Source organism: Leptidea sinapis, chromosome 46, assembly GCF_905404315.1.
Source record: "Leptidea sinapis chromosome 46, ilLepSina1.1, whole genome shotgun sequence".
NCBI lineage: Eukaryota > Metazoa > Arthropoda > Insecta > Lepidoptera > Pieridae > Leptidea > Leptidea sinapis.
In genome coordinates this window covers 8,156,613-8,169,469 of record NC_066310.1, presented here as the reverse complement: position 1 = coordinate 8,169,469, position 12,857 = coordinate 8,156,613, and the positions used below count along the sequence as shown (strand labels likewise).

The 12,857-nt window shown below is 33.1% G+C and overlaps 1 protein-coding gene across 1 annotated transcript in view; it reads right to left on the bottom strand.

Moving 5' to 3' along the window:
• The window catches only part of LOC126977886 (uncharacterized), a 185,709-nt gene that overhangs the window by 30,550 nt on the left and 142,302 nt on the right, over window positions 1-12,857 (bottom strand). The window contains exons 8-9 of the mRNA XM_050826513.1: window positions 9,331-9,458; window positions 5,762-5,938 (exon numbers count right to left, since the gene is read on the bottom strand). Of these exons, the coding sequence (XP_050682470.1) occupies window positions 5,762-5,938; window positions 9,331-9,458 (305 nt within the window). The remainder of the gene's footprint in view (window positions 1-5,761; window positions 5,939-9,330; window positions 9,459-12,857) is intronic.

Genomic DNA, 12,857 nt, shown 5'->3' with positions numbered 1-12,857 from the left:
ATTTTATTCATTGTGGAATTTTTCAGTACAAATATATTCGGATCATCCATCAATGGTCCAATTGCCACCCCACGTTTAGGATGTAGTTGTAGACACCCAGCTCTAAAACTATAATCTGTATCCAGTTAGCTAATCAATTTATCATGCCTATAGGTAGAACGTTCCATGTTACAACCATGGTATTTTACATGACGATGTTTGCGAGCGTTATCTGAACATATAACGCCGTGCTGACAAAACAAAACTCTGGCAAAAAGAACGATGAATTTTGGTAGGAAAATAAAACGTTCTTATAGACAATAGGCACGATGACAGACTTTGGATTTCAGTGCACAGTTATTAGTTTTAAAATAATTTTTATTTCAGCAATAAAAAAATTATTTATTTAAAGCTTCTTTAAACATGCCAGCCGCCATGACATCTACGCGCCGTAACTATGGATGGTAGAGGCAAGGAGAACCATCTCATAAGGGAGAAAAGTTGAAAAAGTGTCCAGCTTATGCTGTAAATAACAGTTCAAAAAGCTTCCACAATGGCGCTGGTGTAGGCATGAATGATGAAGGCTGGTATGAAGTATGAATGTAGCAATTGTAAACGAATTGAAGTATTTGAGTTAAAAAAAATTATGTTATTGTCGACTAAAGTAGTTACTTATTGAAAATTTCAACTACTTGCTTACAAATAATGTAGTAATATAACCTTAAAGAATAATTATAGGGAAATGTGCACCTTGAGCGATTTTATATTTGTCGCTTCTTTTAGGATCTGCCCGTCGACAATTTTTAAACCAACAAAAAGTTGTATCTGGATGAAACCCATTGGAAAAGTAAGAGAATATATTAGAAATGATAGAAAAAATTATTTACTCGCAAACTGAGCTCGAGAAGTCGAAAAGAAGGGGTGTTTTAGGGTAAAAAACGGTTTATCCCGATTTCCGGCGAAACTACAAGTCCTACAAAAATAAAAAAAATGGTAATAAAAAGATCTACAATTTTAGTTGTTTTTTTCACACTTTTTTCACATAACCTCAAAATTTATGCGAAATATTCAAAAAACCAAGTTTTTGGTTTTATAGAAAATAACTTTTTTTACGAAATTTGGTGAAATCTTACCTTTTTATGTCCCAAATACGCTGTACTTTGTTTGAATTGAAATATTTATATTTTCACATTATTTTCACTCAAATATCGAAAAAGCACCCTAATTTTCAATCGAAAATTCACCCGTCAAAATATCAGTTTTTTTATAAATTGATATGCTTTCTGTTCGTTGAAATCTCTACTGTTTCGTGGTACGCAAAATATAAATTACTATGGAACAAGCAAATGTTCGGAAAATGTAAGCCCATCAAAAGGCATTTCATACAGTATTCATAGCTGTTGCTTAGTAACAGCAAAATATGGATTACAATTAATTAAATCTATTTATAAATGAGAGAAAAGAATAATATAGGACTGAATCATTATAAATTTATAGAATAAGCCCGACTACTATCATCTCCAACCACTGAAACATCGCACTGAAATTAATACCGATGTTATCCTCGTAAGTTCAGCTTCACTGTGCCAATACACCGTATTTCATAGTTATCAGGTATATAATTGGACACGTCCACATTAACGGAGCTGTTCTTGAAGATCTATTAAATTACTTACCGCTGTCTAGAAACTTTGCCTCTAGCATCAATACTGTTCGACTTAGTAAATAGTTCGTGGTTTTGGGAATGGCTCTATCTAAAGGCACCTTCGACTAGCATAATCTTTAGTACTTAATAATATTTAAGTATCACATAATATAAACTGTTAGGTGTATATTATATGTATACTAGCTGACCCAGCAAACGTTGTATTGCCATAAAAAGTAATAAATAAAAAAATCCATTGCCATCTCGCAGCCCTATTGCGCATCTGTGGATGTAACAGAATAATATAAAAATCGCGATAGAAAAATAGGTGTTTATTGTAGACGGGTGAAAAATTGAAGTTGTATGTATTTTTTTTTGTTGTATCATAAAAAAATAAATAATAAATGATTTATCTAAAAATTTAAAAAAAAAATTGGGGTGGACTACCCTAGGGGGTAGATAACATTTAGGGGGACGAAAAATAGATGTCCGATTCTCAGAATTACCACAAATATGCACACAAAATTTCATGAGAATCGGTCAAGCGACACGAGAATTTTATATTATGTATATATTACATTTCGGAACTGTATAGAGCGTTTAAAGAAGGCTAGCATAATAACATAGATAGTTAATTACACCCAGTATTAAATAAATTATTATTACCAGCAATCAGTATTACGCTTGTCATATACAAAAATACTGATAACCAATAACACATAATCTAATATTATATAAAATTCTCGTTTCCCGCTGTTTGCTACCAATCTCCTCCAAAACGGCTGAACTGATTTGTATGAAATTTTGTGTGCATATCGGGTAGGTCTGTGAATCGGCCAACATCTATTTTTCATACCCCTAAATGATAAGGGTGACCCACCCCTAAATATATATTTTTTCTGACAATTTTCTTTTATTTTTCAAATTTTCACCCGTCTACGATCAGCACCTATTTTTGTATCGCGATTTTATATTATTCTGTTCCATACACAGATCCGCAATAGAGTTGCAAGATGGCGATAGAATACAATAATTATAGTACGACAAATTTGGTAGGTCTGAGAATCGGTCGTCATCTTTTTTTTATACCCCAAAAATTTTAACTATGGATTTTTTTTATAACCTTTATTGGCAATACAACGTTTGCTGGGTCAGCTAGTATTTATATAAAATGGGGCAAACAGGTAAGAGGCTAACGTCATGGGAAGTGATGAGGCAACTTATATAGTTTAGGAGCTAAGAGCCAAAACACACAAGATAGACGCCTCAACGTGCCAAGTTTCGACGTCATTTCACGAAGCGATATTGTGTCATAGAAATAAATACACGACGAGCATCGTAAAACTTCACGACACAATATCGTAATATACCCAGTGAATGTGCCACTATAAGGGGCATGAAGTTCTGACGTAGAAACTCACAAACTCTTGCATCAACATTTGCTAACCAATACTCCAATATCCATTATTTCAGGTACTGAAATGGACTGTTATTAAATATAAACATTTCGTAAAATATGCTCGTAGTTGTTGTAATGAAATTGTTTCACAGCAGAACTGTGAAACCGTGCGTCAATAAATTCATTCATAGAGAATATGTCCATACAAAACAAATATTGGAAATATAGTAAATTATGGGTCCCAAATCGTAAAAATAACCAAAGTAATCCTCACTAAAATCCGTTCATTAGTTTAGGAGTTCAGAGCTCGACGTCATGCCATGCACCGTTATACGATGCGATGTGTTGTCGTAAACTTTTACATCACCCATTGTCGATATTCTTCTATTCTTGTTTCAGAATAACATGCTAAAATATACTTAATAAAATGTTTGAATTTAGTCATGTTTCCGGCTCAGAAGTTTTCAAAGATCTCTTATCCTTAGTACTCTAGATCTAGTCTTTTTTCCAGATTTAGAGATTGCACGGCTTGATCTAAATTTTCTTAAAGTTTCCATCCATATTCAGTGTTTATTCATCCATCGTCTTCGCATGACTAAACGACCTCAAGTATACAAATAATAAATGCATGTAATATTTTGTGATGTCCAAATGACATATTGTACAGTCGTTTTAAAATTTTGAATAACGAAAATAGTTTACCACCATCCGGACTATTTGGTTGATAATTTCACTAAGATTCTCAAAAAAATGATGAAAAAAGAAGAAACTGATCGCCCGAAAGCGAATGATAGTTTAACTTGCGGTTAGGAAATTGATAGTCTCGAAATACTTTAAGGATTTCTTGGATTATAAAACTACGAAGCAAGTAATTTCTTAAAGTAGTTGTTATTTCTATCCGTTAACGTGACGAATGCAATAAAACGAGGGATACGAGCATCTCGGGACCATTTGCAGAAAACAAATTAATAAGGTCAGAACAGACATTTTTATTGCTACCAGTTACAAGCAGTAAAAGAAACACGTTCTTTTCAGGGCAGCTTTTATCGCCTATGCAAAACAAGTATGTCGGTTGATGGAATTTTATAAGAAAGTAGAAAAATTAGTTTTCCTGTCACCTTATAAAGAAATTAGTATAGCATTAAATTTAAGACTTGGAAAAGATAATTTATTAAAAATCAATCCTTATAACAATATCTACAATACTATGGTTACATTAAATTAAAACTATAAATACGAGGAAGTGTGCCAAGTATACACGCAGCATTTCCGCATTGGATAGCTAGTTAATAGTTTATAGTTGATCCGTTGACCGAAAAAACTGCCAGCCCTTGGGTTTCCAGTAGTCCTAATGAGGCGCGTAGATAGTACTTTGTACATTCTCCGAGCCTCTGGGCCTCAAGGGCCAAAAGTGTTGAGACCAAGAGTTTAAAACATTTAATTGTGTAAAAACTAATAGGACTATTATAGTTATTTATGCTACTGTTGTGTTATAAGGGGGTATTAAAACACGAATGTGGGTTAATAGTATCACATTAGTGTTTTAATACCTTTTTTATATATATATTTATTAATAAAAAACAAATTTTACTTTGCGGTTTCAAAGCAATAAAAACCACTGAGGTTTGTACAATTGCTACCTAATTAGCAAGAGATGCATACAAGACAGTGTTTTAATGTTGGCAATAAGCTTACTGTTTTAAAATCTTTAAAAGAGGATTTTATGCATGGGTGTAGATAAAAATCATTACAACACTCGTTTGGATGAGGAAATGGTTATTATGACATTGGGTGTTTTAATGTTGGCAATAAGCTAACTGTTTTAGAATCTTTAATAGAGGATTTAAGGCATTGGTGTAGATAAAATATTTGATAGAACTATTCATATGTTACATATAGTAACTAACATAACTTACATATAGTAAACTGGAATGGCCTTTTAATTTAGCCTAATGTTTACTGTGAGCAATGGAACCCATCAGTTCGCCGAGCGCATTGGTCTGTTAATTTGTCTGTTGGTTGGATTATTATATGGATTACTTTAATTCGATTAAAACATGAAAGAACACAGTATTTTATTAGCCTTCTTTTTATTATAATTTGTCTCCTTCGCTTATATGGCTTGCTTGGAGAACGGCCTATGCCAGACCCATATTTCCATAATTAAACATCTGGTTGCCTAGTTAGGGAGAGGTATTTGCGTATATATTGCGTTTTATTCTTCTTCATACTTTTTTATTTTGTTCATTAGGGCTTTTGATAGTATGTTAGGGTGATTGTCTGTTCTAGTTTAGCTAGCCTTAGCGAATTTTGTTATCTCATTCTCGACTGTTGGTATAAACGCAATATCTTATATCATTGAACGAGCAATTATTGTCTGAAATCTGAATCTCGGAAACGGCTCCGACGATTTTAATGAAATTAAGTATACAGGGGATTTCAAGGGCGATTAATCGATCTAACTAGGTTTTAATTTTAAAAAATGTAGTTTTATCCGTGTTTTAATGAGAAACTGCTACAATAACATTAAAATACAAAAGTAAATTTTGCCTCTATATACAAGACTATAATAGCTCAGATGACACATGATCACATTGGGTGATCCGGAAAGCAGAAGACCCGGGGTCGAATCCAGTTATCCTATGAGTTTGTTTTTGTTCAAGTTTTGTATATTCTCAAAAATCGGAGCAAGGCTCGGTCGTCCAGGTACTTAAAGAATTAAATGAAATAAAACTCACTTCAAAGAGCTGTTCTCTTGCGTGCCGCAACTGCGTGTCTCGTGCGTTCAACGCTGCCGCCAGTTGCAAGGAGCGCTCCGCCTCGTCTCTCGCGTGACGTAACAACGCTGCACGTTCCCGCTCACGTTCGGCGCGCTCCGCTCCGAGTGCTGAAGACGCACCGCTTCTAGACCGCATCTGTTTTCAAACACGCTATTTCAGCTTTAAGGACTGACTGCTGAAATCTGAAAGTACTCTCGTGCGGTATGCCTTAGATCGGCGCGATTTTGGCGGAATGTCATTGCGTATTTTTACGTGTATTATAATAGATTGCTTATAATTAGGATAATTTGAGTGAATGTATAAGAAAGAAACAAGCTATGACAAATGAAAAATAAACTATCTTATAAACAAAACTAGGGTCAGATCTTGTTCAGGGCGTAGTGTGGCGTACAGCACTTTCGATTTTGGTGTATCTGAAAAATCTAGTGCCATATGGCACTTTCCGATTTTGGAAGGCTAGGAGTGTAAACGCTACAACCAGCGCTACAATATTTGTGTTGGTCATGTGGCTAAGCTGCAAATGGGCATTTTGAATGCTTTTCTTTTGATAATTCAAAATATAACATATTAATATTTAGAAAAATACTAATTCTGTTAAGATATTAAAAAAAAGAATGTTAATTATATAAAGTTTATAATGGGAAGCAACTTCCAAATATTTCAAATTACATATGAATTTTCTTTTTGGTTCAAAGTTCTCTTTTAATTCCTTCTTTGTGCACTTAATTTTTTGTGTCGGAATAATTTTCATTGCGATATGTTGTACAACTCTCTAAGAATCATAAAGTACTCATAAATGAAAGGTTGTACAAAATATAAACTTGATCTTTATAAACGGCCGAACTTTGTTTCGGTTTTCTTATCAAAATTATATTGGTACTTTGTATCTTCATTTGTAGCTGCTAATTTGTTTCAAAAAGTTAGCGACTGTTAAATTTCGTTTTACAACTTGAGAATCGTTTGTTTTGTTTTTGTTAAGAGACTGTAAGTAAAGTTTGAGGGTAACGCTGAAAGAGCTCTGAAAAAGTAAAATTCAACACAAGCGCATTTCTGACTTGTTGTGTAAAATCTAACATTATTTTCGACACTTATTATTTATTTATAATTGGACATTAAGTTGTTGTTGCAATATAATTTACGAGTAAATATATATCAATAATCTTTCTATTAAATCAAAAAATTTTATAAGATCACAGGATACAATGTCACAGGATTTGCAATAAAAAAATAACGTCCGTATTAGATAAAAGTAAGCACAAAAAAGTGTGTATGTACATACGTATGCACGCAAGACGTTATACTTCTTTGGCCTAACGAAGCAAAATTCATTAAAATGATTTATTCCTCGAGCAAAGATGGCTTTGACAATTAATTATTAAATAATGAATACGGCTGTATGGGCTTGAACCCTTTGCCTGTCCAAATAATGGACGAAGTACCAAAAAAAAAATAACGAATGACGCAAACGTCAGAAAATTTTAGGAACCAACTTCAACCTGTTACTTTTGTGTTATAGTGATGCGCACGCATATTAAAATTTCACTCTCATCATTTTTTCATAACGCGCCTACAGAAGTATATTAATTTCGAGAATATGCACTCTACCATTCTCTCTCAATAATCTCAACAGAAAGAATTTATATTTTTATTACGACACTCATCGATAGTCTATCAAGTTCATCATCATCTATGGTTAAAGTTTATTTACCTTCATAAATGAAATAAAATCTATGCAATTCAACGGGTTTTTTGGATCCATCCGTCTTTTTATCTGTCAGGCGCTAGCCGTATCTTCTACATCGCAACATAAAAAAAAGAGGAAATCCGGATTTGTAAATTTTTACACGCTTGAATTTGAATTTGTAACCGACTCATTTGGGCGCGATTTTGACCCATTTTAAACGGCCTGATTTCGTTCAAACTTAGATTTATCGAGGACCGATGATGATTGAATACATTAACTTGATAAAATTATTCCATTTTATAATGTGCAAAATAAGATTTTTGTTAATTTATATAATTTTCATATATCGTTTTCAGTTCGGTCGTCTATAAAAAGTGTTTCTTCAGTTTTTAGTAATTAGTAATACGATTAGTTTAAGTACCTGTATCATGATTGACAGAACAAATGTTTACTTTAATAAATAATCAGAAATGTAAACTAAACTAAGTAAAATTGTTTCCGATAAGTTTAATATGTAGAAGTAAATCTCAACAATATGTTATGTTTTTAAAGTGATAACCCTCACTTCTAGTATTAATACACAAATAAAATTTGAAAAACAAAATTTTATGAACGATGCGGGATTCGTTGTTTTTGTTTTTGTTTTTCAAATTTTATTTGTGTATCAAACCTAGAAGTGAGGGTTATCACTTTAAAAACATAACATATTGTTTAGATTTACAAGAGCGACATCTCAAGTCAATTTCCTAATATGCAAATATTGGGGTTGAGCAGGTTATCAACTGTAAAGTAGATCCTGTAGATGAAGCCACAACCTGAGAGTTGAACAAACCAAACAGAATTTTATAACAGGCCGGAGGCCGTGGGTTCGAGTCCCGCATCGTTCATAAAATTTTGTTTTTCAAATTTTATTTGTGTATGTAGAAGTAAAATAAAATACACGCACTTAGTAATAAATAATAATATACAAAAACTGATAATTATTAAAGAATTTCATAGACAGATTTCTATAAAGAAAGAGATTATCTGTGGATGTAAGGTAGGTACTCGATATTCAAAAAGTAGGATTTATTATTGACATAGATACATCTAGTAGCTGTTAAGTAAAAACACAACTATCAAATTCAAATATTTTTATTCAAAATAGGATGTGACATCACTTATTTAAAGTCTCAGAATGCCTCAGACCTGAGAAGAACCGGCGCAACAAACTCAGCGGGTTTTTTTTCATCGAAAAAATATGTTTCCAAAGTAATATTGTACAATTAAACTTATTATTTAATAGCCTGAGGGCGGTCACTCCATTCCCAATCTGTGGTATCATTAAGAAAGTCATTTATGTTATAGTAACGTTTACCACATATCGTAATACTTTTGTTTTGAACATTTTCTGGGATCTTGTTGGAAAATCATATACATCGCCCCAAAAAAGACTTACTAACTCAACTTAGCCGAGTAGTAGGCATTATAAGTATATGTCTGTTCCTGGTGTTAACATTATGGTTATGACAGTTTCTAGCAAATTTACTTATGTGCCTATGAACATACATTACATCATCAAGAATATATTGAGAAGCAACAGTCAAGAGCTTAATTTCTTTGATGATTCAATATTGAATATCGATACACTGTGATTAAGATCATTTGCTTTTTAATGTAAACATATTGAAAATTAAGCGGCTAAACTTTATAAAGCTTGTTAGTGTTGTATTTGTATTTAAATCTACGTTCTATTATTATAGTATGTTAAAAAAAAAAACGAAAAACAAAAACAAATCCCTAACATAAAATAAATGTTAAATTGTTAGGTTTTATGAAGTATACAATAATGGTAATAGCAAACCTGTTCGTAATTTCTAATGAAGTCTCTAAGTTCTCTCTCTTTGTCTTCGAGGGTCGCGTACAACTGCTTCATCTGGTTGAGTAAATCAAATTTCTCAGCCTTAAGCCGCTTTTTATCCGCTTTCAGAGCTGTAAGCAAAATTATTAACATTATTCGCAAAACGTGTATTTCATGATTTATTTATTTATTTATTTATTTGAAAAGGCTTACCAACTAGACACACAATTAATATTATGACTACTTATAATATAAAATTTCTTATATTTATATTTGTATATCTAACTTATAGGTATGCACAGCGTTGCCTTCATTTATTATTGTAAGTTAAGTAATACTACTAAAATATGTGTTTACTATTACTAAAAACTATAATTTTATACATCCAAATTATAAGGGTTCAAAAGCGTATTTTTTTAAATTCCAAATGTTGTAAAATTTATATCTATACTACTATTACTTAGGAATTTACTGTTATATAATTTTGAGATAAGTTGGATAGGTGAATTTGAGCCATAATTGTTTCTGAAGAATCGTACATGTACTGGCAGATATGTACTAATACGACAAGGATAAGGTGGTACACATAATCCAATCTTAGATAGAAGTAATGGACAGTCTAATTGATTATTTAATAATTTATATAAGAAAAGAATTTGTGACGCATTTCTTCGCAATTCTAAGGTTTTCATATTGAAAAATTTTAATTTGTCTTTGTAACTTATAATAGTGTAATTATTAGTGACATAACTCAATTTGGATATAAATTCTCATATAAATAAATATCATGTACATGATAAGCAATTTATACGATTCTTTGGAATCAATGACCTTGAAACTTTTTTAGCTGTTTAAGAGGTGCATTGTTTTAGAGTACTTTTACTTTTCTTATAACATCATCATCATTATAAGGGCCTTGACTAATTTGACTTTAACATGTTTGTTATAGCTAAAGTTAGTTAATGCAACCCAGCCTTAGTGTCATATGTACGATTGCGATTGCGACAATTAACATTGTCCAATAGATTATTATAGTTCGTGGTAGTACTGACTTACCTATGTCTAACCGACTTCAAAAAAGGAGGAGGTTCTCAATCTAAATTTTTAGCTGCTTATGAAGCGCATTGTTTTGGGAGTGCTTCGTCTTTGTTTATATCATCATCATCATCTCTTTAAGGGCCTTTTTTATAATTTTTTATGGCAATAAGGGACGAGATGACCAGGATATTCAGCTGATGGTAATGGACACGCCCTGTCTATTACAATGAAATGACGCTCAGGATTCTTGGATAACCCAAAAATTCTGAGCGGCACTATAAATGCGCTCGTCACCTTGAGACATAAGATGTTAAGTCTCATTTGCCCAGTTTCACTAGCTACGGCGCCCTTCAGACTGAAACACAGTAATGCTTACAAATTACTGCTTCAAGGCAGAAATAGGTGCCATTGTGATACCCATTAGCGCAATTTGTAAAAAATAGAGTAAGCCAATTGGTTCGGCGTCGTAATCGGAACGGTCCCGATTGTAACAATAATAATTGTATACGATAGGCAACACGGCATATTATCGAATATGGTCGTTGACGCAAGCCGACAAATACAAGCACATGAGTTTCAAACGAGAGAAAGTCTCAGGGTGATTGACGGATTGATGTGTTGAGTAATCATCAGACTAAGACTAAAATCTGTACTATATATACTAATCCATAGAGTGTACTTAGATTTAATTCAGTCTTGACTTACGTAAAACTTAGCTGAGTGTAAGATAGTACTTTCTTTGATTAACGCGAGTGTTACACATTTAAATAAAACACTTTTAAAGGATTAAAACGCGTGTAATTGTAACGGTTTTACATTAGATGTTTTCTCGGGGGATCTGGAAAGATCTTGAAACGTCGGGTTAACTAAAAATAAAAATGTAACTTTTACGCAAACATCCAATGTAAAACCGTTACTATTACACGTGTTTTAATCCTTTAAAAGTGTTTTATTTAAGTGAGTGTAATATTGTTTTATGACAATAAGGTACAAGACGAGCAGGACGTTCGATATGCCCTATCCATTACAATGCAGTGCCGCTCAAGATTTTTGAAAAATCCAAAAATTCTGAGTGTCACTATTAATGCGCTCGTTTCCTTGAGACTTAAGATGTTAAGTCTCGTTTGCCCGGTGCCCTTCTGAGCGAAACATAAAAATGTTCACACATTATTGCTTCACGGCAGAAACAGGCGCCATTGTGATACCCATATTCTAGCCGGCATCCTGTGCAAAAGAACCTCCCACTGGTAAAGGTATCGTTGATTTCGTTTTATAGTAGTTTAACAGCTGATATTATAATGATTTTAAGCTAAATGCAAAAGTCAAGTTCGCGTTTTATCACACTTAGCTAAGTTTTTCGTAAGTAAAATCTAAGTACGTTCTATACATCTCATATAGCCTTAGATCATACTGTAACTGTTACTAGCAAAATCATACCACTCAACATCATTCTCAACTTATTTTTTTTTAATGCAATAGCAGGACAAACGAGCGTACGGGTCACCTCTTGTTAAGCGATCACCGCTGCCCACAATCTCTTGCAACACCAGAGTAATCACAGGAGCGTTGCCGGCCTTTAAGGAAGGTGTACGCGCTTTTTTTGAAGGTACCCATGTCGTATCGTCCCAGAAACACCGCACAAGGAAGTTCATTCCACAGTTTTGTAGTACGTGGAACAAAGCTCCTTGAAAACCGCACTGTGGAGGACCGCCACACATCCAGATGGTGAGGATGATATCCTAACTTGTGGCGTGTCGTGCGAAGGTGGAATTCGGCGGCAGGAATCAGGTTAAACAGCTCTTCAGAACACTCCCCGTGATAAATGCGGTAGAAGACACACAATTATTTACTTATTCCTACCTATTTACTTCCATAAAAATAGATTTTTATTTACGAAATCGCAATTGAAAATCAGTATAATATAATTAATTATCTGTCAACCTTTTTAAAATTCCTCTAAAATCTAGAAAATAATAATAATAATATTGACATACTTTTACACAACTAGGAATAGTCTGTACTATTGGTACAATGAAATATTTAGTACAATATACTTACTTAAATATACATAAATACATATATCCTCATCCATATTCATCATATAAATGTTTCCACCTACCGGGATTCGAACCAGGGACTTAAGTCACTAACCACTAGGGGTCAAGTTAAGACTCAGTACTTTCAATTTTCAAACTAATTACTAACTTACAAGTTATAACTCAGAGCCTCTACTTAATATGAAAATAAAACACAAAAATTTCGAGATGAAAAAAGTAGATTCACAAGTCGCAGTTACTGAATCGAAAACGGATTACATAGCCATTAAAATCTCTCCTTTTCAAATGTTCAAGATTCCTAAATTAAATATAGAAAGGGCTCAATTTCAGTCCCATGCGATTTAAAATACCCCAACCCATTGGCTACTTATGTTTCCTTTGTTCTTTTATTTTAACGGTAATGGAAAAGGGTGATATGGCTAAATCCTGTTCGTA